Source organism: Oncorhynchus gorbuscha, linkage group LG21 (genome assembly GCF_021184085.1).
Source record: "Oncorhynchus gorbuscha isolate QuinsamMale2020 ecotype Even-year linkage group LG21, OgorEven_v1.0, whole genome shotgun sequence".
Taxonomy (NCBI): Eukaryota; Metazoa; Chordata; class Actinopteri; order Salmoniformes; family Salmonidae; genus Oncorhynchus; species Oncorhynchus gorbuscha.
In genome coordinates this window covers 6,017,750-6,045,124 of record NC_060193.1, presented here as the reverse complement: position 1 = coordinate 6,045,124, position 27,375 = coordinate 6,017,750, and the positions used below count along the sequence as shown (strand labels likewise).

At 45.2% G+C, this 27,375-nt stretch overlaps 1 protein-coding gene across 1 annotated transcript in view; it reads left to right on the top strand.

Moving 5' to 3' along the window:
* The first annotated feature begins 1,853 nt into the window (after positions 1 to 1,853).
* The window catches only part of exoc6b (exocyst complex component 6B), a 182,494-nt gene continuing 156,972 nt past the window's right edge, over positions 1,854 to 27,375 (top strand). Inside the window, 1 exon segment of the mRNA XM_046320331.1 lies at positions 1,854 to 1,991. Within this exon segment, the coding sequence (XP_046176287.1) occupies positions 1,858 to 1,991 (134 nt within the window). The 5' untranslated portion in view covers positions 1,854 to 1,857.

Here is a 27,375-nt window from a genome sequence, read left to right as displayed (position 1 = left end):
TCAGCGCTCGGAGAGAAGACACGTTACCGAGGTGAGCAGGACAATAATGAGATTGAGTTACGTCGGAATGTAACTTGGCCGCTAGCAAAGCCGGGGAGAAGAGGAATATTGGGAAAAGGAACACAGAAAAGAGGATTTAAAAGGAGGAGGAGGAATGGAGGAGGAAGAAGAAGAAAAAGAGGTGGCAGACAATGTGGAAAGGAGACGTTGAATTAGATGAAGATGAAGATAAAAAATGTTTTAAGAAGGAGACGAGGAGGTGTAGAACACTGGGGTCAAGTACAAACAGAGTGAGATGTCCACCAGACAGAGTTCTGGAGGTCAAATAGAAGTGATGGGGGAGATTGAGGTGGAAAGTGTGGTGAGGAGCCTTGCATCAATTGACATGGTTATTATAAAGATGAGTTTGGCCCGGTGGGAGTGAGATTCTTGGAGAAAGCGGATCCAAGCCTTTTTGGCTGATCCATATGTGGTATCAGGTTGGGTTGAAAGTATGTTGGATACTGTTAAATCGATGAAGGTAACCCGAAGTGGACTTTGTGATTTTGTTTGTGTTTCTTCCTCCCAGAGGGAGTGAGTGCTCCGTGTCCACGCAACTCGGGGCCAAGATCTGTGTTTCTTGATTTACTTTTAGGAAGAGGGCACCATTGAAAGGAGTGATTTATGTGCAGGTGGAGCAATTGAAGTTGAAGATTCCTGGTGTTTGTGATGCCCGTTGTTTGGCGCGATGTAGGCCCTGTGGGGAGCGTGTTGAAACAGAGGTGTCACAGTCTGTCCTTTTGAGTTTTGAATCAGAGTCTTTACCCCCTGACAAAGTAATGTTAGGATATATCAGTTATCCTATCAGAGCTTTTGTGCCGAACCCACTGCGGTGTTTCAGGTGCCACGTTTATGGTCATGTCGCAGCAGTGTGTAGGAGCGGGAGATTCCAAGATGTGGGAAGTGTGCAAGAGGGCATGGGACAGAAGATTGCGTAGTTTCGGTGGATAAAGTTGTGTGTGTCAACTGTAGTGGTGCCCATGTTGCTGGGGATCGGTTGTGTCCGGTGAGAGAGAGGCAGGTTGAGGTGGCCAGAGTCAGAGTAGTGCAGAAGGTGTTGTATGCTGAGGCAGTGAAGAAAGTAAATGGGTCAAGTGTGATAGTAGATTTGTGCCAGAAAAAAAAAATGCCACCTGCTGGAGAAGACAGGTTTTGGGCCCAGTTATGCTTCTGGCTTTGCCTCTTTCTCACGCACGCCCACCTGCCACGGCTCGTGGTAAAAGTAAAACACGGACTGGATAATCAAAAACACGGATTAGAAGTGTCACTTAAAAACTCCAACTTTATTGATTGGCAGCATTATTTATCAATGAACGTGCAAAGGAAAGGGCTTGTATCCAATAATCCATGATTTATGGACGATAGGAGGAGTCCTACTGCCACCAAAGACTGATGGTCAAAACAAGGAAATGTAAAGCCCCTTTACCATTATGATTGTCAAATAAGTGTATATCGAATCATATTTTTGTTGTTGCATAAATCCATTATTATAAAGTGCACTTTTTTTTCTCTCTTGGAAGTAAGAAGAAGAAGGCAACTGGCTTTATCACGGGAAATTGGGCAAGTAGTTAGGAAAGGAAAGGAAAGGGAACTATGGGAATTAAACGGAGAGTCCTGCGTTGGGTTTTGTTTGTTTGTTGGTGACGCAGGAACGGCGTCTCTTCTCTGTCCCGCGGTGCGTAATTACGTAATATTCATTCCGACGCACAATGTTTCCTAAACTGAACCAAACGCAACGAAACGGGGCGTTGTCCAACCTGACGTTGTCCAATAGAAACGTTCGCTTGCTCTGTTTGCGTCGGTAAACGGTTTCCGTTAATGAACACGCCCCCCTGTGGTCTTGTTCGGGTCGGATATGGAAACATGGCGAGCGTTGAAATAGCAGCGGAACACGAACGTATCTTACGGGAGATAGAGAGCACAGACACGAACTGTATCGGACCGACACTCCGGTAAGAAAGAGTCCGGTAGTCGGGACGTAATTCTTGTAATGATTTGGTGTAAAAAGGCAGTTTTTTTAAACCCCGTTACCGGGGAACAGTTGATAGCGACTAGAGAGTCCATCTCTCCCCTTCGGCTAAGCTAACAACTCCTCTTCGGGGGTACAGATTTATTTTGCTAACCGGTTCAAACTTGTTGAGGAAACTGTAACTAGTTGTGTTAACTAACTAATTAACGACAAAACGCACCCTTTTGTTATTCTGGCCAAACACATTACAGTGATCATGAACTTATGTTTTCAGTTCATATAAAAAAAACAATAAAGAGTAACACTTGACAAGTGTGTTATCCGATTTAGCTGTGCTAACTAGCCCAACAACAACCCTAACTAGCCCAACAACAACCCTAACTAGCCCAACAACAACCCTAACTAGCCCAACAACAACAACCCTAACTAGCCCAACAACAACAACCCTAACTAGCCCAACAACAACAACCCTAACTAGCCCAACAACAACAACCCTAACTAGCCCAACAACAACAACCCTAACTAGCCCAACAACAACAACCCTAACTAGCCCAACAACAACAACCCTAACTAGCCCAACAACAACAACCCTAACTAGCCCAACAACAACAACCCTGACTACCCTCCCTACCTAGCCTGACTGGCCTGACTACCCTACCTAGCCTGACTACCCTACCTTCCCTACCTAGCCTGACTACCCTAACTTCCCTACCTAGCCTGACTAGCCTGACAAGCCTGACTACCCTACCTTCCCTACCTAGCCTGACTACCCTACCTTCCCTGACTAGCCTGACGAGCCTGACTACCCTACCTTCCCTACCTAGCCTGACGAGCCTGACTACCCTACCTAGCCTGACTACCCTACCTTCCCTACCTAGCCTGACGAGCCTGACTACCCTACCTTCCCTACCTAGCCTGACTAGCCTGACGAGCCTGACTACCCTACCTAGCCTGACTACCCTACCTTCCCTACCTAGCCTGACTAGCCTGACTACCCTACCTTCCCTACCTAGCCTGACTACCCTACCTTCCCTACCTAGCCTGACTAGCCTGACTACCCTACCTTCCCTACCTAGCCTGACTAGCCTGAGGAGCCTGACTACCCTACCTAGCCTGACTACCCTACCTTCCCTACCTAGCCTGACTAGCCTGACGAGCCTGACTACCCTACCTAGCCTGACTACCCTAGCCTGACTACCCTACCTTCCCTACCTAGCCTGACTAGCCTGACGAGCCTGACTACCCTACCTTCCCTACCTAGCCTGACTACCCTACCTTCCCTACCTAGCCTGACGAGCCTGACTACCCTACCTTCCCTACCTAGCCTGACTAGCCTGACGAGCCTGACTACCCTACCTTCCCTACCTAGCCTGACTACCCTACCTTCCCTACCTAGCCTGACTAGCCTGACGAGCCTGACTACCCTACCTAGCCTGACTACCCTACCTTCCCTACCTAGCCTGACTAGCCTGACGAGCCTGACTACCCTACCTAGCCTGACTACCCTACCTTCCCTACCTAGCCTGACTACCTAGCCTGACCGAGCCTGACTACCCTACTAGCCTAGCCTGACCTAGCCCTACCCTACCTTCCCTACCTAGCCTGACTAGCCTGACGAGCCTGACTACCCTACCTAGCCTGACTACCCTACCTTCCCTACCTAGCCTGACTACCCTACCTTCCCTACCTAGCCTGACGAGCCTGACGAGCCTGACTACCCTACCTTCCCTACCTAGCCTGACTAGCCTGACGAGCCTGACTACCCTACCTAGCCTGACTACCCTACCTTCCCTACCTAGCCTGACTAGCCTGACTACCCTACCTAGCCTGACTACCCTACCTAGCCTGACTAGCTAGCAGCTAACGTTAGTTAGCCAAAGTGAATAAACAGTTGACGAACTGCCAAAATAAGTCTTCTAACAAGTCAGGGTTTATTATTAGGGATTTTGAAGGGAGTAACAAAATGAAAAGGTGGTTCTACTGTTATACTTTGTATTCCATGTCATGGAAAAGCTTTTCGGGAACACAGTACATTTTTATTTATTTGACGAGGATTTATCATTTCTGAGGTACAGTGATCTGTAAAAGGTGGCGCGGACCGGTCAACCATAATCCCTAGTCCAATGATGATACCAAATCACCTGTCTGGATTCTTCAATTCAACACTTTCTTTTGTTGTTTTTGTCCAATATCTCATATTCTTGACATTTTCAGGGCTGATGTAGAAGACTGAGCTGATTTTTCAACTACAAGTACAATTTATGAAATGCAAAAGAGACTATACTGGAATACATAATTACATTAAATTAAGGTAGGGTGGTCATATTATGAACAGCTCTTTATGGTTTGTACAACACCAACAAACCATTTCATTCTAATTTAATGAAATGGTTTCATACTTTATGCAGATGAACAATGCAAATTCTTTAGTGCACCATAGCCACACACACACACACACACACACTTCACACTTCACACTTCACACTTCACACTTCACACTTAGTCTGGACTGTAACACAGAAGGCTACACTAGTAGTCTAATAACATAGAAGTAAGCTAAGGTAAGCTGTCTGCTAGCCAGCTGCAAATCAAGATGGTTGTGACAAATTTTCAATTCACTGGTATTTTAGCTATATATATTTTTTTTATCAGACTGTAGCCACTGAATTCTGGTGGTTTTACACTTGAAATAATTAAACGATAATTCACCTTTCACCCAGAGCGTTACCTCAGCGAACAGCGTCGAGCCAACAAACACTCCCTCACACAGCTAGCATCTCGTCATGAAAACGGGTGACAACCCACACACCAAAGTGTAGCTACGAAGCTCTACTTTGTAACCTGCTATACATTTGTATTTGTATTTTTTTGAAATTCATTTTTTTCATTTCACATCTGAATGACAGAAGCAAAGGAAAAACACATCTATACCTATCAGATTAGATCCTTAAAACAGACCAGACATCTATCGCCTTCAGATTAGAGCCTTAAAACAGACCAGACATCTATCCCCATCAGATTAGAGCCTTAAAACAGACCAGACATCTATCCCCATCAGATTAGAGCCTTAAAACAGACCAGACATCTATCCCCATCAGATTAGAGCCTTAAAACAGACCAGACATCTATCCCCATCAGATTAGGGGGGTGGCAATGTAGCCTGGTTTTTGTCCCCCCCACTGTGGTTCTGAAATCACCATCACCCACTAATTAACTTGAATAATGAACTTGTCATCATCAGCAGATTGCGTGAACTAGTGATGTGTCCATATTTCTCATTGACAAATTAGCTATATTAAAAAAAATATATTTTTACCTTTATTTAACTAGGCAAGTCAGTTATGAACAAATTCTTATTTACAATGACTGCCAAACCCGGATGACGCTGGGCCAATTGGGAGACCCATAGCTCGGCGCACAATCACGGCCGGTTGTTATACAGCCTGGATTCGAACCAGGGTGCTTGTAGTGACCTTAGACCGCTGCGCCACTCATGCAGGCAAACATTTGACGATCCCACCCGGTGTGTCTGAGCATTTTTAAACGTTTGAATTGGGGAGCGACTTCTGAATCGTTACATCCCTGGTAGTCATTCAACTTTTGTTTGTCATTGCATTGTCATTAAGTATTGTAATCGCTGGCTCATCAAATGTGGGTGGGTGTAAACGTGGGTGTAAACGTGTGTGGGTGTAAACGTGGGTGTAAACGTGTGTGTGTGTGTGTGTGTGGGTGTAAACGTGTGTGGGTGTAAACGTGTGTGGGTGTAAACGTGTGTGTGTGTGGGTGTGTGTGTGTTCATTATCACACAGTATTGTGCTGTAGTGCCACTTAATTACACCCCCCCCCACGGACCAAGCTCCCAAGCTAACTATTACTCAGAACACAACAACGACCACACACACACACAACGATCCAAAACACAGGTTTCAGATGAACTACAATCCAGTGTTTACTCAAAGCTATGATTCTTTTACATGTAATCAACTAGAAGTGCCACTCCCTGTGTGAGTCACCTGGCCACATAGCTACAGTTGCACAATGCTGTTTTGACTGTGTGCTTGCTCTGGGGAAACTGTGAGGTCATTTTGGATCCTTGACCCGACAGGGAGTGGTGGGAATGGGTCTGTAATGACAGTTTCACATCCCCGCGTTTGTGAACGAGGTTACATTTTTAGATGCATCCTGAGGTGGTGGTTGTTGTTGTTGTTGTTGTATACGATCCTCAGTCATTGCACTTCCTTGTTGTTTCCAGGGGGAAAGTATAGTCGTCTAGGCAACTGGTCGTTTCCTGAAGGTTTTGCTCGTAGTACATTCCTTTGACTATCGCGTCGTCTTGAAGGAGTGTGTGTGTGTGTGTGTGTGTGTGTGTGTGTGTGTGTGTGTGTGTGTGAGGGGTACAAACTCTAGCTAGATGCATGATTCAGCTGGTAGCTACATTCCTCTGAGTCTCACTGACAGGCTAGTTATTTTTGAACCAATGGAGCCAAATCAATAACTGGTGTGAATTGCTCTGGTGTGTGTGTGTGTGTGTGTGTGATTCTAACATTCCGGGGTGAGGAAGAGGGAAGCACGGATCGGAGCCTTCCTCATCCTCTACCTGAGGAATCTGGAATTAACACTCCCACACGGCCAGGAGGGGGGGGGGGGACTTTAGGGAGAGATTCTTCCCCCACCCCCTCTGTTCTCTCAGTTCAATTCAGAGGGTTTTATTTGCCTTATTTATTATTATTATTATTGTATTTAAAAACATATGTTAACGTAGTTTATTATTTATTATTTATTTTCTACTTTATTTGGCAATACATTTTCACAAAAGTTCCAAAACAATAAATAGATTTCAAATGTCGTATTAAAAAAAGGGAAAATAAATAAACATGAATGTGGGCCGCGTTTACAATGTGGGCCGCGTTTACAATGTGGGCCGCGTTTACAATGTGGGCCGCGTTTACAATGTGGGCCGCGTTTACAATGTGGGCCGCGTTTACAATGTGGGCCGCGTTTACAATGTGGGCCGCGTTTACAATGTGGGCCGCGTTTACAATGTGGGCCGCGTTTACAATGTGGGCCGCGTTTACAATGTGGGCCGCGTTTACAATGTGGGCCGCGTTTACAATGTGGGTCGTTCTTCACTGGTTGACCTTTTCTTGTGGCAACAGGTCACACATCTTGCTGCTGTGATGGCACAGAGTGATATTTCACCCAATAGATATGGGAATTTATAAAAATCGGGTTTGTTTTTTTCGAATTCTTTGTAGATCTGTGTAATCTGAGGGCAATATGTGTCTCTATGGTCATACATTGGGCAGGAGGTTAGGAAGTGCAGCTCAGTTTCCACCTCATTTTGTGGGCAGTGTGCACACAGCCTGTCCAGGTGGGGCGGCAGGGTAGCCTAGTGAGGACTAGGTGGACTAGTAACCGCAAGGTTGCAAGTTCAAATCCCCGAGCTGACAAGATACAAATCTGTCGTTCTGCCCCTGAACAGGCAGTTAACCCACTGTTCCTAGACCGTCATTGAAAATAAGAATTTGTTCTAAACTGACTTGCCTAGTTCAATAAAGGATAAAATAAAGTATTATTTAAAAAAAACTTTAAATAAAGGTAAAATAAAAAGTAAAATGTCTGCCTACGGCAGCCTTTCTCAATAGCAAGGCTATGCTCACTGAGTCTGTACATGATCAAAGCTTTCCTTAAGTTTGGGTCAGTCACAGTGGTCAGGTATTCTGCCACTGTGTTTAGTGCCAATGTGTCAAGTAATTATATTTTTGTTGTCTCATGATTTGGTTGAGTCTAATTGTGTTGCTGTCCTCGGGTCTGTTTGAACAGAGCCCCAGGACCAGCTTGCTTAGGGGACTCTTCTCCAGGTTCATCTCTCTGTAGGTGATGGCTTTGTTATGGAAGGTTTGAGAATCGCTTCCTTTTAGGTGGTTGTAGAATTTAATGTCTCTTTTCTGGATTTTGATAATTAGTGGGTATCGGCCTAATTCTGCTCTGCATGCATTATTTGGTGTTTTACTTTGTACACTGAGGATATTTTTGCAGAATTCTGCGTGCAGAGTCCGAATTTGGTGTTTGACACATTTAGTTAATTCTTGGTTGGTGAGCGGACCCCAGACCTCACAACCATAAAGGGTGGTGGGTTCTATAACTGATTCAAGTATTTTTAGCCAGATCCTAATTGGTATGTTGAATTTTATGTTCCTTTTGATGACATAGAAGTCCCTTATTGCCTTGTCTCTCAGATCGTTCACAGCTTTGTGGAAGTTACTTCTGGCGCTGATGTTTATGTCGAGGTATGTATAGTTTTTTGTGTGCTCGAGGGCAACGGTGTCTAGATGGAATTTGTATTTATGGTCCTGGGAACTGGACCTTTTTTGGAACACCATTATTTTGGTCTTAGAGATTTACCGTCAGGGCCCAGGTCTGTCAGGGCCCAGGTCTGTCAGGGCCCAGGTCTGTCAGGGCCCAGGTCTGTCAGGGCCCAGGTCTGTCAGGGCCCAGGTCTGTCAGGGCCCAGGTCTGTCAGGTCTGGGCCCAGGTCAGGTCTGTCAGGGCCCAGGTCTGTCAGGGCCCAGGTCTGTCAGGGCCCAGGTCTGTCAGGGCCCAGGTCTGTCAGGGCCCAGGTCTGTCAGGGCCCAGGTCTGTCAGGGCCCAGGTCTGTCAGGGCCCAGGTCTGTCAGGGCCCAGGTCTGTCAGAATCTGTGCAGAAGATCTAGGTGCTGCTGTAGGCCCTCCTTGGTTGGTGACAGAAGCACCAGATCATCAGCAAACAGCAGACATTTGACTTCAGATTCTAGTAGGGTGAGGCCGGGTGCTGCAGACTTCTCTTGTGCCCTCACCAATTCGTTGATATATTTGTTAAAGAAGGTGTGGAAAGAAATGCTTTTTTTGGCCAATTTTAACCGCACACTTGTTGTTTGTGTACATTGATTTTATAATGTTGTATGTTCTTTCTCCAACACCACTTTCCATCAGTTTGTATATCAGACCCTCATTCCAAACGGAGTCGAAAGCTTTTTTGAAATCAACAAAGTTTCCCTTTGTTTTGTTTGTCAATTAGGGTGTGCAGGGTGAATACGTGGTCTGTCTTACGGTAATTTCATAAAAGCCCATTTGACATTTTCTCAGCACTTTGTTTTCACTGAGGAAATGTACGAGTCTGCTGTTATTGATAAAGGCAGAGGATTTTCCCAAGGTTACTGTTGAAGCATATCTCACGGTAGTTATTGGGGTCAAATTTGTCTCCTCTTTTGTGGATTGGGGTGATCAGTCCTTGGTTCCAAATATTGGGGCAGATACCAGAGCTAAGGTTGTCTTTTAATAGTTGATTATAAAATATGTAATTGATCATGTATACTTGAGAGTGGAGAAGTGGTTTACCCACACATCTCTGTTTTGGATAGGTAATACATTGTGTTGTTTGGTTAGTGTTTTCCAATTTTCCCAGAAGTGGTTAGTCTATGGATTTTTCAATTACATTGAGCTGATTTCTGATGTGCTGCTCCTTCTTTTTCCGTAGTGTATTTCTGTATTGTTTTAGTGATTCACCATAGTGAAGGCGTAGACTCAGGTTTTCCATAGTGTATTTCTGTATTGTTTTAGTGATTCACCATAGTGAAGGCGTAGACTCAGGTTTTCCATAGTGTATTTCTGTATTGTTTTAGTGATTCACCATAGTGAAGGCGTAGACTCAGGTTTTCTGGGTCTCTATGTTTATGGTTGGACAGGTTTCTCAATTTCTTTCTTAGGTTTTTGCCTTCTTCATCAAACCACTTGTCATTGTTCCTTTTCTGCTTGAGATTTTTTTGATTTGGTTAGGAAGCTGAAAGTTCAAATGTACTGTTTAGGCTTTCTACTGCCAAGTTTACACGCTTGTCCAGGAAATTGAGGACGCTCTTAGCAGTCATCAGCAATTAACCTGCATACAATAACATTGAGGAAGCCGTCACAAATTACCTTCTACACACACGCTACACAGTGTCAGGGCCAAACCCAGGACGGGGAGTCAACACACTACACAGTGTCAGGGCCAAACCCAGGACGGGGAGTCAACACACTACACAGTGTCAGGGCCAAACCCAGGAGGAGGAGTCGACACACTACACAGTGACACACCCCGGTCGTGTCTCTCCCCACTATGGCCCCGGTGGTGTCTATCCCCACTATGGCCCAGGTCTTGTGTGTGTGTTTCTCTCTCTCCCCACCACAGACATCAGTATGGGTGTATTGGTGTGTATGTGGTTGAACAGTAGTCTGTAATATACATAGTGTTTACAGGCCAGTGAGGCTATCTGATCATTCTGTCGTCTAGCTAGACTAGTTTCTGTCACTGATCCTACCTACCACTGTCTCCCATTCACACTATAGGCAACAACACGCACGGACTGCTCTGACTCTGGTAGAGCCCTCAGGACGTTTTATAGGGCTGAGCTTCCAAGTTTGTGAGCGTGAATAAAGGCTATAAATGGTGTGTGTTGGTCTGAGTACAGAAGGATGACTCAGGAGAGTGTGTGTGTAGCACTCTTGTGGTGAGCCACTCCCTGCCCTGCCCCCTTCCACTAGCACAACCCTGTTGAGACACACACACACAGCTGTTGAGAGGTGCATAGTGGGGGTGAAGCCTTATAGAGACCCCAGTTAGATAGCTGCCCTAAAGTTAGATAAACCGCTTTTAAAACCTTTTTATGGAGTCACACTGACACACTCTGCTGTTGTCAGTGATGTCACAATCATCACTCAGCAATTTCTGATGACGTCATAATGACAGGGTAGCCTAGTGGTTAGTGCATTGGGCCAGTAACCGAAAGGTTGCAAGTTCGAATCCCCCACCTGACAAGGTACAAATCTGTCATTCTGCCCTGAACAAGGCAGGTAACCCACTGTTCCTAGGCCGTCATTGAAAATAAGAATTTGTTCTTAATTCACTAACCTGCCTAGATTAAAAAAAATGTAATGGTTCGGCAGTTAGGGGTGTCACAAAGGTGGCTCCTCGGCAGTTAGTGATGTCACAAAGGTGGCTGGCTCGGCAGTTAGTGATGTCACAAAGGTGGCTGGCTCGGCAGTTAGTGATGTCACAAAGGTGGCTGGCTCGGCAGTTAGTGATGTCACAAAGGTGGCTCTGCATTGAAGCCGAGCTAAGTAATCCGGATCACCAGCTCGCGTCCGACTGACCCCGTCTAGATTGCTCTCATTCCTCGCCAGACTGACGTTGGACCCTGTTCTGCCTTGCACCGTCAGACTCACCGTCAGACTCACCGTCAGACTCACCGTCAGACTCACCGTCAGACAGTGCTGCCTGGTGTCCAAAAAATGAAACTAAAATATGAAAAAACGAAACTTAAAGATTCACCCATTTGGAAAGTTATATTGTTTCTGTGCATCTCTGAGTGGCGCGCTATCAATTCTCGGGGGGGGGGTCATTTCACGTTTTCACGTGCGTCTCAGAGCTGTCGCCGTTCAAACAGGTAGAAATTCAGCCAATTACGACGTAGCGCCGTGATAAAGTCTCACTACCCTGGAAGTTAATGGGAATACGACTTTTAGACGGTGAAAACGTCGCTCATTTAAACACTGATGTCTGATGTCATAACGCAGGTGGTTGTCTTCTCTTGAATGAGCCAATGATCATATATATTTTATAGGATATTTCTAAAACACGAGCTCTAGAAAACACGACTGATCTGATCTTCACACATCTGATTATTAGCTCATATCTAAAGAGGAATCCATTATGACTGTTCTTGTCTTATAGTGGTATTGTTAAGAGAACTCCTATGTCAGGTCTTTTTAGAATACCATAAACTGGTTCTCCGATTCATAACAAATATTAATTGTCCTTTTTAGATTTGTATTTATTTTTATAGTTAAACTCTTGACCAATGTGTTGTGGCCAAGTACTTTTACAAATAATTGTTCCTAGACAGTGAATCAGAGTGAATCCGTTATATTCTAGAACACGGTCCCATGGGGGTGTCCCATGATGCTCTCTGATCCGCATCTCCTGGACTCTGCCTCCTCCAGCTACTATCACTCCATTCCTCCCTCCATCCCTACCCCTTTTATTGTCTCTCTCTGTCTCTCTGTCTCTCTGTCTCTCTGTCTCTCTGTCTCTCTGTCTCTCTGTCTCTCTCTCTCTCTCTCTGTCTCTCTCTCTGTCTCTCTCTGTCTCTCTCTCTCTGTCTGTCTCTCTCTGTCTCTCTCTCTGTCTGTCTCTCTCTGTCTCTCTCTGTCCATGCTGTAACACGGAAAATAATGTTGTTTTGTTACTGTAATGGCTTCTGGGTATCTAGTCCTGAGGTTGGGAATCTAAAGACTTCATAACAGTTGTTTGGCGGCTATAAGTATTAGAGAAACAACTATCATAAACTAAAACTAGAAATATCACTATCTCTTCCACTACACAATAAGCAAGAAAATTGTTTAAAAGCAATACAAAATTGTACATTTTAAATTTACAGTTAATGCTTTAGCTAGCTCGTGTCACACGATGAGAGCCTGGTTTACTGTATAGCTAGGTGGCTCATGTTAGCTGGTCAGCTAGGTGGCTCGTGTTAGTTGGTCAGCTGGTGGCTCGTGTTAGCTGGTCAGCTAGGTGGCTCGTGTTAGCTGGTCAGCTAGGTGGCTCGTGTTAGCTGGTCAGCTAGGTGGCTCGTGTTAGCTGGTCAGCTCAGTTGGCTCGTGTTAGCTGGTCAGCTAGGTGGCTCGTGTTAGCTGGTCAGCTAGGTGGCTCGTGTTAGCTGGTCAGCTAGCTTGTTAAGTAGTGATTTTTGTAAATGAATTGTATAACCCCAAAATATGCATAATCATTTGTCTCTTCATTAACTAACAGATACCTCTTAACTGTACATAGTTTTGTATGATTCGTTATGGCGCAGCGGTTTAAGGCACTGCTTGAAGCGTCACTACAGACCCTAGTTCGATTCCAGGCTGTCTCACAACCGGCTGTCATTGGGAGCCCCATAGGGCGGCGCACAATCGTCCCAGCGTCATCCACGTTAGGGTTTGGGTACAAATTCCTACATTCCTGTTAGTGAGCATTTCTCCTTTTTGTTAAGATAATCCATCCACTTGACAGGTGTGACATATCAAGAAGCTGATTAAACAGCATGATCATTACACAGGTGCACCTTGTACTGGGGACAATATAAAGACACTCTGAAATGTGCAGTTTTGTCACAACACAATGCCACATATGTTTTTGTTGTTGTAGTAGTGAGGTAGCAGGGATACGGGTTGTTGTAGTAGTGAGGTAACAGGGATACGTGTTGTTGTAGTAGTGAGGTAACAGGGATACGTGTTGTTGCAGTAGTGAGGTAACAGGGATACGTGTTGTTGTTGTAGTAGTGAGGTAACAGGGATACGTGTTGTTACAGTAGTGAGGTAACAGGGATACGTGTTGTTGTAGTAGTGAGGTAACAGGGATACGTGTTGTTGTAGTAGTGAGGTAACAGGGATACGTGTTGTTGCAGTAGTGAGGTAACAGGGATACGTGTTGTTGCAGTAGTGAGGTAACAGGGATACGTGTTGTTGCAGTAGTGAGGTAACAGGGATACGTGTTGTTGCAGTAGTGAGGTAACAGGGATACGTGTTGTTGTTGCAGTAGTGAGGTAACAGGGATACGTGTTGTTGCAGTAGTGAGGTAAACAGGGATACGTGTTGTTGTTGCAGTAGTGAGGTAACAGGGATACGTGTTGTTGTTGCAGTAGTGAGGTAACAGGGATACGTGTTGTTGTTGCAGTAGTGAGGTAACAGGGATACATGTTGTTGTAGTAGTGAGGTAACAGGGATACGTGTTGTTGTAGTAGTGAGGTAACAGGGATACGTGTTGTTGTAGTAGTGAGGTAACAGGGATACGTGTTGTTGCAGTAGTGAGGTAACAGGGATACGTGTTGTTGCAGTAGTGAGGTAACAGGGATACGTGTTGTTGTTGCAGTAGTGAGGTAACAGGGATACGTGTTGTTGTTGTTGTAGTAGTGAGGTAACAGGGATACGTGTTGTTGCAGTAGTGAGGTAACAGGGATACGTGTTGTTGCAGTAGTGAGGTAACAGGGATACGTGTTGTTGTTGCAGTAGTGAGGTAACAGGGATACGTGTTGTTGTTGCAGTAGTGAGGTAACAGGGATACGTGTTGTTGCAGTAGTGAGGTAACAGGGATACGTGTTGTTGTTGCAGTAGTGAGGTAACAGGGATACGTGTTGTTGTTGTAGTAGTGAGGTAACAGGGATACGTGTTGTTGTTGTAGTAGTGAGGTAACAGGGATACGTGTTGTTGTTGTAGTAGTGAGGTAACAGGGATACGTGTTGTTGTTGTAGTAGTGAGGTAACAGGGATACGTGTTGTTGCAGTAGTGAGGTAACAGGGATACGTGTTGTTGCAGTAGTGAGGTAACAGGGATACGTGTTGTTGCAGTAGTGAGGTAACAGGGATACGTGTTGTTGCAGTAGTGAGGTAACAGGGATACGTGTTGTTGTTGCAGTAGTGAGGTAACAGGGATACGTGTTGTTGTTGCAGTAGTGAGGTAACAGGGATACGTGTTGTTGTTGCAGTAGTGAGGTAACAGGGATACGTGTTGTTGTTGCAGTAGTGAGGTAACAGGGATACGTGTTGTTGTTGCAGTAGTGAGGTAACAGGGATACGTGTTGTTGTTGCAGTAGTGAGGTAACAGGGATACGTGTTGTTGTTGTAGTAGTGAGGTAACAGGGATACGTGTTGTTGTTGTAGTAGTGAGGTAACAGGGATACGTGTTGTTGTTGCAGTAGTGAGGTAACAGGGATACGTGTTGTTGTTGCAGTAGTGAGGTAACAGGGATATGTGTTGTTGTTGTAGTAGTGAGGTAACAGGGATACGTGTTGTTGTTGTAGTAGTGGGGTAACAGGGATACGTGTTGTTGTTGTAGTAGTGGGGTAACAGGGATACGTGTTGTTGTTGTAGTAGTGAGGTAACAGGGATACGTGTTGTTGTTGCAGTAGTGAGGTAACAGGGATACGTGTTGTTGTTGCAGTAGTGAGGTAACAGGGATATGTGTTGTTGTTGCAGTAGTGAGGTAACAGGGATACGTGTTGTTGTTGTAGTAGTGAGGTAACAGGGATACGTGTTGTTGTTGCAGTAGTGAGGTAACAGGGATACGTGTTGTTGTTGTAGTAGTGAGGTAACAGGGATACGTGTTGTTGTTGCAGTAGTGAGGTAACAGGGATACGTGTTGTTGTTGCAGTAGTGAGGTAACAGGGATACGTGTTGTTGTTGTAGTAGTAGTGAGGTAACAGGGATACGTGTTGTTGTAGTAGTGAGGTAACAGGGATACGTGTTGTTGTTGCAGTAGAGATGTAACAGGGATACATGTTGTTGCAGTAGTGAGGTAACAGGGATACGTGTTGTTGTTGTAGTAGTGAGGTAACAGGGATACGTGTTGTTGTTGCAGTAGTGAGGTAACAGGGATACGTGTTGTTGTTGTAGTAGTGAGGTAACAGGGATACGTGTTGTTGTAGTAGTGAGGTAACAGGGATACGTGTTGTTGTAGTAGTGAGGTAACAGGGATACGTGTTGTTGTTGTAGTAGTGAGGTAACAGGGATACGTGTTGTAGTAGTAGTGAGGTAACAGGGATACGTGTTGTAGTAGTGAGGTAACAGGGATACGTGTTGTTGTTGCAGTAGTGAGGTAACAGGGATACGTGTTGTAGTAGTAGTGAGGTAACAGGGATACGTGTTGTTGTTGCAGTAGTGAGGTAACAGGGATACGTGTTGTTGTTGCAGTAGTGAGGTAACAGGGATACGTGTTGTTGTAGTAGTGAGGTAACAGGGATACGTGTTGTTGTAGTAGTGAGGTAACAGGGATACGTGTTGTTGTTGTAGTAGTGAGGTAACAGGGATACGTGTTGTTGTAGTAGTGAGGTAACAGGGATACGTGTTGTTGTTGTAGTAGTGAGGTAACAGGGATACGTGTTGTTGTTGTAGTAGTGAGGTAACAGGGATACGTGTTGTTGTTGTAGTAGTGAGGTAACAGGGATACGTGTTGTTGTTGTAGTAGTGAGGTAACAGGGATACGTGTTGTTGTTGTAGTAGTGAGGTAACAGGGATACGTGTTGTTGCAGTAGTGAGGTAACAGGGATACGTGTTGTTGTTGTAGTGAGGTAACAGGGATACGTGTTGTTGTTGTAGTAGTGAGGTAACAGGGATACGTGTTGTTGTTGTAGTAGTGAGGTAACAGGGATACGTGTTGTTGTTGTAGTAGTGAGGTAACAGGGATACGTGTTGTTGTAGTAGTGAGGTAACAGGGATACGTGTTGTTGTAGTAGTGAGGTAACAGGGATACGTGTTGTTGTAGTAGTGAGGTAACAGGGATACGTGTTGTTGTTGCAGTAGTGAGGTAACAGGGATACGTGTTGTTGTTGCAGTAGTGAGGTAACAGGGATACGTGTTGTTGTTGCAGTAGTGAGGTAACAGGGATACGTGTTGTTGTTGCAGTAGTGAGGTAACAGGGATACGTGTTGTTGTTGCAGTAGTGAGGTAACAGGGATACGTGTTGTTGTTGTAGTAGTGAGGTAACAGGGATACGTGTTGTTGTTGTAGTAGTGAGGTAACAGGGATACGTGTTGTTGTTGTAGTAGTGAGGTAACAGGGATACGTGTTGTTGTTGTAGTAGTGAGGTAACAGGGATACGTGTTGTTGTTGTTGTAGTAGTGAGGTAACAGGGATACGTGTTGTTGTAGTAGTAGTGAGGTAACAGGGATACGTGTTGTAGTAGTAGTAGTGAGGTAACAGGGATACGTGTTGTTGTTGCAGTAGTGAGGTAACAGGGATACGTGTTGTTGTTGTAGTAGTGAGGTAACAGGGATACGTGTTGTTGTTGTTGTAGTAGTGAGGTAACAGGGATACGTGTTGTTGTTGCAGTAGTGAGGTAACAGGGATACGTGTTGTTGTTGTAGTATTGAGGTAACAGGGATACGTGTTGTTGTTGTAGTAGTGAGGTAGCAGGGATACGTGTTGTTGTTGCAGTAGTGAGGTAACAGGGATACGTGTTGTTGTTGCAGTAGTGAGGTAACAGGGATACGTGTTGTTGTTGTAGTAGTGAGGTAACAGGGATACGTGTTGTTGTAGTAGTGAGGTAACAGGGATACGTGTTGTTGTTGCAGTAGTGAGGTAACAGGGATACGTGTTGTTGTTGCAGTAGTGAGGTAACAGGGATACGTGTTGTTGTTGCAGTAGTGAGGTAACAGGGATACGTGTTGTAGTAGTGAGGTAACAGGGATACGTGTTGTTGTTGTAGTAGTGAGGTAACAGGGATACGTGTTGTTCTTGTAGTAGTGAGGTAACAGGGATACGTGTTGTTGTTGCAGTAGTGAGGTAACAGGTATACATGTTGTTGCAGTAGTGAGGTAACAGGGATACGTGTTGTTGTTGTAGTAGTGAGGTAACAGGGATACGTGTTGTTGTTGCAGTAGTGAGGTAACAGGGATACGTGTTGTTGTAGTAGTAGTGAGGTAACAGGGATACGTGTTGTTGTTGCAGTAGTGAGGTAACAGGGATACGTGTTGTTGTTGTAGTAGTGAGGTAACAGGGATACGTGTTGTTGTTGCAGTAGTGAGGTAACAGGGATACGTGTTGTTGTTGTAGTAGTGAGGTAACAGGGATACGTGTTGTTGTTGCAGTAGTGAGGTAACAGGGATACGTGTTGTTGTAGTAGTAGTGAGGTAACAGGGATACGTGTTGTTGTTGTAGTAGTGAGGTAAAAGGGATACGTGTTGTTGTTGCAGTAGTGAGGTAACAGGGATACGTGTTGTAGTAGTGAGGTAACAGGGATACGTGTTGTTGTTGCAGTAGTGAGGTAACAGGGATACATGTTGTTGCAGTAGTGAGGTAACAGGGATACGTGTTGTTGTTGCAGTAGTGAGGTAACAGGGATACGTGTTGTTGTTGCAGTAGTGAGGTAACAGGGATACGTGTTGTTGTTGTAGTAGTGAGGTAACAGGGATACGTGTTGTTGTTGTAGTAGTGAGGTAACAGGGATACGTGTTGTTGTTGTTGTAGTAGTGAGGTAACAGGGATACGTGTTGTTGTTGTAGTGAGGTAAAAGGGATACGTGTTGTTGTTGCAGTAGTGAGGTAACAGGGATACGTGTTGTTGTTGTAGTAGTGAGGTAACAGGGATACGTGTTGTTGTAGTAGTGAGGTAACAGGGATACGTGTTGTTGTTGCAGTAGTGAGGTAACAGGGATACGTGTTGTTGTAGTAGTAGTGAGGTAACAGGGATACGTGTTGTTGTTGCAGTAGTGAGGTAACAGGGATACGTGTTGTTGTTGCAGTAGTGAGGTAACAGGGATACGTGTTGTTGTTGCAGTAGTGAGGTAACAGGGATACGTGTTGTTGTTGCAGTAGTGAGGTAACAGGGATACGTGTTGTTGTTGTAGTAGTGAGGTAACAGGGATACATGTTGTTGTTGTAGTAGTGAGGTAACAGGGATACGTGTTGTTGTAGTAGTGAGGTAACAGGGATACGTGTTTTTGCAGTAGTGAGGTAACAGGGATACGTGTTGTTGTTGCAGTAGTGAGGTAACAGGGATACGTGTTGTTCTTGCAGTAGTGAGGTAACAGGGATACGTGTTGTTCTTGCAGTAGTGAGGTAACAGGGATACGTGTTGTTGTAGTAGTGAGGTAACAGGGATACGTGTTGTTGTAGTAGTGAGGTAACAGGGATACGTGTTGTTGTAGTAGTGAGGTAACAGGGATACGTGTTGTTGTAGTAGTGAGGTAACAGGGATACGTGTTGTTGTAGTAGTGAGGTAACAGGGATACGTGTTGTTGTTGTAGTAGTGAGGTAACAGGGATACGTGTTGTTGTTGTAGTAGTGAGGTAACAGGGATACGTGTTGTTCTTGTAGTAGTGAGGTAACGGGGATACGTGTTGTTCTTGTAGTAGTGAGGTAACGGGGATACGTGTTGTTGTAGTAGTGAGGTAACGGGGATACGTGTTGTTGCAGTAGTGAGGTAACAGGGATACGTGTTGTTGTTGTAGTAGTGAGATAACAGGGATATGTGTTGTTGTTGCAGTAGTGAGGTAACAGGGATACGTGTTGTTGTTGTAGTAGTGAGGTAACAGGGATACGTGTTGTTGTTGTAGTAGTGAGGTAACAGGGATACGTGTTGTTGTTGCAGTAGTGAGGTAACAGGGATACGTGTTGTTGTTGCAGTAGTGAGGTAACAGGGATACGTGTTGTTGTTGCAGTAGTGAGGTAACAGGGATACGTGTTGTTGTTGCAGTAGTGAGGTAACAGGGATACGTGTTGTTGTTGCAGTAGTGAGGTAACAGGGATACGTGTTGTTGCAGTAGTGAGGTAACAGGGATACGTGTTGTTGTTGCAGTAGTGAGGTAACAGGGATACGTGTTGTTGTTGCAGTAGTGAGGTAACAGGGATACGTGTTGTTGTTGTAGTAGTGAGGTAACAGGGATACGTGTTGTTGCAGTAGTGAGGTAACAGGGATACGTGTTGTTGCAGTAGTGAGGTAACAGGGATACGTGTTGTTGTTGCAGTAGTGAGGTAACAGGGATACGTGTTGTTGTTGTAGTAGTGAGGTAACAGGGATACGTGTTGTTGTTGTAGTAGTGAGGTAACAGGGATACGTGTTGTTGCAGTAGTGAGGTAACAGGGATACGTGTTGTTGCAGTAGTGAGGTAACAGGGATACGTGTTGTTGCAGTAGTGAGGTAACAGGGATACGTGTTGTTGTTGTAGTAGTGAGGTAACAGGGATACGTGTTGTTGTTGCAGTAGTGAGGTAACAGGGATACGTGTTGTTGTTGTAGTAGTGAGGTAACAGGGATACGTGTTGTTGTTGTAGTAGTGAGGTAACAGGGATACGTGTTGTTGTTGTAGTAGTGAGGTAACAGGGATACGTGTTGTTGTTGCAGTAGTGAGGTAACAGGGATACGTGTTGTTGTTGCAGTAGTGAGGTAACAGGGATACGTGTTGTTGTTGTAGTAGTGAGGTAACAGGGATACGTGTTGTTGTAGTAGTGAGGTAACAGGGATACGTGTTGTTGTTGCAGTAGTGAGGTAACAGGGATACGTGTTGTTGTTGCAGTAGTGAGGTAACAGGGATACGTGTTGTTGCAGTAGTGAGGTAACAGGGATACGTGTTGTTGCAGTAGTGAGGTAACAGGGATACGTGTTGTTGTTGCAGTAGTGAGGTAACAGGGATACGTGTTGTAGTAGTGAGGTAACAGGGATACGTGTTGTTGTTGCAGTAGTGAGGTAACAGGGATACGTGTTGTTGCAGTAGTGAGGTAACAGGGATACGTGTTGTTGCAGTAGTGAGGTAACAGGGATACGTGTTGTTGCAGTAGTGAGGTAACAGGGATACGTGTTGTTGCAGTAGTGAGGTAACAGGGATACGTGTTGTTGTTGTAGTGAGGTAACAGGGATACGTGTTGTTGTTGCAGTAGTGAGGTAACAGGGATACGTGTTGTTGCAGTAGTGAGGTAACAGGGATACGTGTTGTTGTTGCAGTAGTGAGGTAACAGGGATACGTGTTGTTGTAGTAGTGAGGTAACAGGGATACGTGTTGTTGTTGCAGTAGTGAGGTAACAGGGATACGTGTTGTTGTTGCAGTAGTGAGGTAACAGGGATACGTGTTGTTGTTGTAGCAGTGAGGTAACAGGGATACGTGTTGTTGTTGCAGTAGTGAGGTAACAGGGATACGTGTTGTTGTAGTAGTGAGGTAACAGGGATACGTGTTGTTGTTGCAGTAGTGAGGTAACAGGGATACGTGTTGTTGCAGTAGTGAGGTAACAGGGATACGTGTTGTTGCAGTAGTGAGGTAACAGGGATACGTGTTGTTGTTGCAGTAGTGAGGTAACAGGGATACGTGTTGTTGTTGTTGTAGTAGTGAGGTAACAGGGATACGTGTTGTTGTTGTTGTAGTAGTGAGGTAACAGGGATACGTGTTGTTGCAGTAGTGAGGTAACAGGGATACGTGTTGTTGCAGTAGTGAGGTAACAGGGATACGTGTTGTTGTTGTAGTAGTGAGGTAACAGGGATACGTGTTGTTGCAGTAGTGAGGTAACAGGGATACGTGTTGTTGCAGTAGTGAGGTAACAGGGATACGTGTTGTTGTTGCAGTAGTGAGGTAACAGGGATACGTGTTGTTGCTGCAGTAGTGAGGTAACAGGGATACGTGTTGTTGTTGCAGTAGTGAGGTAACAGGGATACGTGTTGTTGTTGTAGTAGTGAGGTAACAGGGATACGTGTTGTTGCAGTGAGGTAACAGGGATACGTGTTGTTGCAGTAGTGAGGTAACAGGGATACGTGTTGTTGTTGTAGTAGTGAGGTAACAGGGATACGTGTTGTTGCAGTGAGGTAACAGGGATACGTGTTGTTGCAGTAGTGAGGTAACAGGGATACGTGTTGTTGTAGTAGTGAGGTAACAGGGATACGTGTTGTTGCAGTAGTGAGGTAACAGGGATACGTGTTGTTGCAGTAGTGAGGTAACAGGGATACGTGTTGTTGTAGTAGTGAGGTAACAGGGATACGTGTTGTTGTTGTTGTAGTGAGGTAACAGGGATACGTGTTGTTGTTGTAGTGAGGTAACAGGGATATGTGTTGTTGTTGTAGTAGTGAGGTAACAGGGATACGTGTTGTTGTTGTAGTAGTGAGGTAACAGGGATACGTGTTGTTGTAGTGAGGTAACAGGGATACGTGTTGTTGTTGCAGTAGTGAGGTAACAGGGATACGTGTTGTTGTAGTAGTGAGGTAACAGGGATACGTGTTGTTGTAGTAGTGAGGTAACAGGGATACGTGTTGTTGTTGCAGTAGTGAGGTAACAGGGATACGTGTTGTAGTAGTGAGGTAACAGGGATACGTGTTGTTGTAGTAGTGAGGTAACAGGGATACGTGTTGTTGTAGTAGTGAGGTAACAGGGATACGTGTTGTTGTTGTAGTGAGGTAACAGGGATACGTGTTGTTGTTGCAGTAGTGAGGTAACAGGGATACGTGTTGTTGTAGTAGTGAGGTAACAGGGATACGTGTTGTTGCAGTAGTGAGGTAACAGGGATACGTGTTGTTGTAGTAGTGAGGTAACAGGGATACGTGTTGTTGTTGCAGTAGTGAGGTAACAGGGATACGTGTTGTTGTTGTAGTGAGGTAACAGGGATACGTGTTGTTGTTGTAGTAGTGAGGTAACAGGGATAGGTAACAGGGATACGTGTTGTTGTTGTAGTAGTGAGGTAACAGGGATACGTGTTGTTGTTGCAGTAGTGAGGTAACAGGGATACGTGTTGTTGTTGTAGTGAGGTAACAGGGATACGTGTTGTTGTTGTAGTAGTGAGGTAACAGGGATACGTGTTGTTGTAGTAGTGAGGTAACAGGGATACGTGTTGTTGTTGTTGTAGTGGGGTAACAGGGATACGTGTTGTTGTAGTAGTGAGGTAACAGGGATACGTGTTGTTGCAGTAGTGAGGTAACAGGGATACGTGTTGTTGTTGCAGTAGTGAGGTAACAGGGATACGTGTTGTTGTTGCAGTAGTGAGGTAACAGGGATACGTGTTGTTGTTGCAGTAGTGAGGTAACAGGGATACGTGTTGTTGCAGTAGTGAGGTAACAGGGATACGTGTTGTTGTAGTAGTGAGGTAACAGGGATACGTGTTGTTGTAGTAGTGAGGTAACAGGGATACGTGTTGTTGTTGCAGTAGTGAGAGGTAACAGGGATACGTGTTGTTGTTGTAGTGAGGTAACAGGGATACGTGTTGTTGTTGTAGTGAGGTAACAGGGATACGTGTTGTTGTTGTAGTGAGGTAACAGGGATACGTGTTGTTGTAGTAGTGAGGTAACAGGGATACGTGTTGTTGTTGTAGTAGTGAGGTAACAGGGATACGTGTTGTTGTTGTAGTAGTGAGGTAACAGGGATACGTGTTGTTGTTGTAGTAGTGAGGTAACAGGGATACGTGTTGTTGTAGTAGTGAGGTAACAGGGATACGTGTTGTTGTTGTAGTGAGGTAACAGGGATACGTGTTGTTGTTGTAGTAGTGAGGTAACAGGGATACGTGTTGTTGTTGCAGTAGTGAGGTAACAGGGATACGTGTTGTTGTTGTAGTGAGGTAACAGGGATACGTGTTGTTGTTGCAGTAGTGAGGTAACAGGGATACGTGTTGTTGCAGTAGTGAGGTAACAGGGATACGTGTTGTTGTAGTAGTGAGGTAACAGGGATACGTGTTGTTGTTGTAGTGAGGTAACAGGGATACGTGTTGTTGTTGTAGTAGTGAGGTAACAGGGATACGTGTTGTTGTTGTAGTAGTGAGGTAACAGGGATACGTGTTGTTGTTGTAGTGAGGTAACAGGGATACGTGTTGTTGCAGTAGTGAGGTAACAGGGATACGTGTTGTTGTAGTAGTGAGGTAACAGGGATACGTGTTGTTGTAGTAGTGAGGTAACAGGGATACGTGTTGTTGTTGTTGTAGTGGGGTAACAGGGATACGTGTTGTTGTAGTAGTGAGGTAACAGGGATACGTGTTGTTGCAGTAGTGAGGTAACAGGGATACGTGTTGTTGTTGCAGTAGTGAGGTAACAGGGATACGTGTTGTTGTTGCAGTAGTGAGGTAACAGGGATACGTGTTGTTGTTGCAGTAGTGAGGTAACAGGGATACGTGTTGTTGCAGTAGTGAGGTAACAGGGATACGTGTTGTTGTAGTAGTGAGGTAACAGGGATACGTGTTGTTGTAGTAGTGAGGTAACAGGGATACGTGTTGTTGTTGCAGTAGTGAGGTAACAGGGATACGTGTTGTTGTTGTAGTGAGGTAACAGGGATACGTGTTGTTGTTGTAGTGAGGTAACAGGGATACGTGTTGTTGTTGTAGTGAGGTAACAGGGATACGTGTTGTTGTAGTAGTGAGGTAACAGGGATACGTGTTGTTGTTGTAGTAGTGAGGTAACAGGGATACGTGTTGTTGTTGTAGTAGTGAGGTAACAGGGATACGTGTTGTTGTTGTAGTAGTGAGGTAACAGGGATACGTGTTGTTGTAGTAGTGAGGTAACAGGGATACGTGTTGTTGTTGTAGTGAGGTAACAGGGATACGTGTTGTTGTTGTAGTAGTGAGGTAACAGGGATACGTGTTGTTGTTGCAGTAGTGAGGTAACAGGGATACGTGTTGTTGTAGTGAGGTAACAGGGATACGTGTTGTTGTTGCAGTAGTGAGGTAACAGGGATACGTGTTGTTGCAGTAGTGAGGTAACAGGGATACGTGTTGTTGTAGTAGTGAGGTAACAGGGATACGTGTTGTTGTTGTAGTGAGGTAACAGGGATACGTGTTGTTGTTGTAGTAGTGAGGTAACAGGGATACGTGTTGTTGTTGTAGTAGTGAGGTAACAGGGATACGTGTTGTTGTTGTAGTGAGGTAACAGGGATACGTGTTGTTGCAGTAGTGAGGTAACAGGGATACGTGTTGTTGTAGTAGTGAGGTAACAGGGATACGTGTTGTTGTAGTAGTGAGGTAACAGGGATACGTGTTGTTGTTGTAGCAGTGAGGTAACAGGGATACGTGTTGTTGTAGTAGTGAGGTAACAGGGATACGTGTTGTTGTTGTAGTGAGGTAACAGGGATACGTGTTGTTGTTGTAGTAGTGAGGTAACAGGGATACGTGTTGTTGTAGTAGTGAGGTAACAGGGATACGTGTTGTTGTTGTAGTAGTGAGGTAACAGGGATACGTGTTGTTGTTGTAGTGAGGTAACAGGGATACGTGTTGTTGTAGTGAGGTAACAGGGATACGTGTTGTTGTTGCAGTAGTGAGGTAACAGGGATACGTGTTGTTGTTGCAGTAGTGAGGTAACAGGGATACGTGTTGTTGCAGTAGTGAGGTAACAGGGATACGTGTTGTTGCAGTAGTGAGGTAACAGGGATACGTGTTGTTGCAGTAGTGAGGTAACAGGGATACGTGTTGTTGTTGCAGTAGTGAGGTAACAGGGATACGTGTTGTTGCAGTAGTGAGGTAACAGGGATACGTGTTGTTGCAGTAGTGAGGTAACAGGGATACGTGTTGTTGTAGTAGTGAGGTAACAGTGTGTGTGTGTGTGTGTGTTTCACTAGCATGGGAAGTGTTATGAAATGTTAGATGCAACGTGTTGAAGTTTTTTTCTTTCCATATACATATATTTAGTTTTCAAAATGTAACCTTTAACCTTTATCTAGGCAAGTCAGTTAAGAACACATTCTTGTTTACAATGACGGCCTGCCGGGGAACAGGGGGTTTAACTGCCTTGTTCAGGGGCAGAACAACATATATTTTTACCTTGTCAGCTCTGGGGATTCAATCTAGCAACCTTTCGGTTACTGCCCCAACACTCTAACCACGAGGCCACCTGCCTCTAACCACAAGGCTACGTGTCTCTAACCACTAGGCTACGTGTCTCTAACCACTAGGCCACCTGTCTCTAACCACAAGGCCACCTGCCTCTAACCACAAGGCCACCTGCCTCTAACCACGAGGCCACCTGCCTCTAACCACGAGGCCACCTGCCTCTAACCACGAGGCCACCTGCCTCTAACCACGAGGCCACCTGCCTCTAACCACGAGGCCACCTGCCATCCCAAAATGAATGGAGACATAACAGTCTTGTGCGTTTGCCATATGTGGACAGGATAGGAATAACTTGTGTGGGACTTTTTATTTTGACGAGGTCAGCAGAGAGGAAGTGGGTTTGGAAAGTCTGTTTTTAATAATTCAATCCTTTTTTTTAGATATTTAGTCTCCAATTCCCCAAGTCATAATGACCAACAGTCTTGGCCACCGGCATTATTATTTTAAATGGAATTGTATTTAACTTCTGGTGTCCCACGGACTGTTTGTTGTGCAACCCAATACAGTAGAAAGTAACGTTAGTGTATGTAAATACTGGGTCAGGCTGGACTACAGGCCAGCGCTGGGTCAGGCTGGACTACAGGCCAGCTCTGGGTCAGGCTGGACTACAGCCAGCTCTGGGTCAGGCTGGACTACAGGCCAGCTCTGGGTCAGGCTGGACGACAGCCAGCGCTGGGTCAGGCTGGACGACAGCCAGCGCTGGGTCAGGCTGGACTACAGCCAGCGCTGGGTCAGGCTGGACTACAGGCCAGCTCTGGGTCAGGCTGGACGACAGCCAGCGCTGGGTCAGGCTGGACTACAGCCAGCGCTGGGTCAGGCTGGACTACAGCCAGCGCTGCGTCAGGCTGGACTACAGGCCAGCTCTGGGTCAGGCTGGACTACAGGCCAGCTCTGGGTCAGGCTTGGACTACAGGCCAGCGCTGGGTCAGGCTGGACTACAGGCCAGCGCTGGGTCAGGCTGGACTACAGGCCAGCGCTGGGTCAGGCTGGACTACAGGCCAGCGCTGGGTCAGGCTGGACTACAGCCCTGTGGAGAACAATATGTATCGTGTCTGAGTACGAGTGCTGGTTTTGCATCAGTTTTGCTTTACAGATCACAATAATTAAGACTACTTGGACAGGAGGGCAACTGATCCTAGATCAGCACTCGATACAATCGAGGTCAAGATGAGCAAGTCTGCACTGTGCCTTGCTCAGGGTAAGACCTTAGCCAAGTTCAATGTAAAGTCTGGACCGGAGTAGACTAGTCAACTGGAGTGGAGCAGTGATGATGTCATCGTGTGGGTCTACTAGGAGGAGATGAATGGAATGCCGACTCTGCCTTGTCTCATTATCCAGGGATAATGAACTCCTTTTGGGCTAAGGTCTGGGACGGTAGGTAGCCTGGTGGTTAGAGTGTTGGGCCAGTAACCTGAAAGGTTGCTAGATCGAATCCCCGAAGCTGACAAGTCTGTTGTTCTCACTGTTCCTAGGCCGTCATTGTACATAAGAACATTCTAACATTCTTAAACTGACTTGCCTAGTTAAATAAAGGGTCTGCAGTAGTAGGTGTACTAGTAGTTGTTTAACTAGAGTACTGTGTTTCCTCCAGCGCTTAGAGGGAGCCAGCCTTTCACCCTGTTTGTCCAGGGTTGGGTGCTGTTTGATTCTGAACTCTACTGGGGAACACACACACACACACCTTCTGATACTGTACAAAAGGTACTGCATTTAGAAATGCCTTTGTGTGCAGTGTAGGAGGAAGTTGTCATGGCGTCAGACCTTCTCCATTGTACTTGTCGGGCATTTCCTCTACCACAGGAAGGGGGTGTGTTACAGTGTTTTATTTTTGCCGTGGGGTTCCGGGGGCATGCACCCCCGTGAGATATTTTTATTTTTTTGTAGGACATTCTGCTCCCAAATTATTTGAACATTTAGCCTAAAATATTAGAGGTCGTCTTGGCCACATTATTTAGTTGTTTTAAAGGTAATTTCCTGCAATTCTTCTCATTTTGTAATGGGCCAAAGGGAACATTTTCTATTTTATTTTAAAGTTCCAA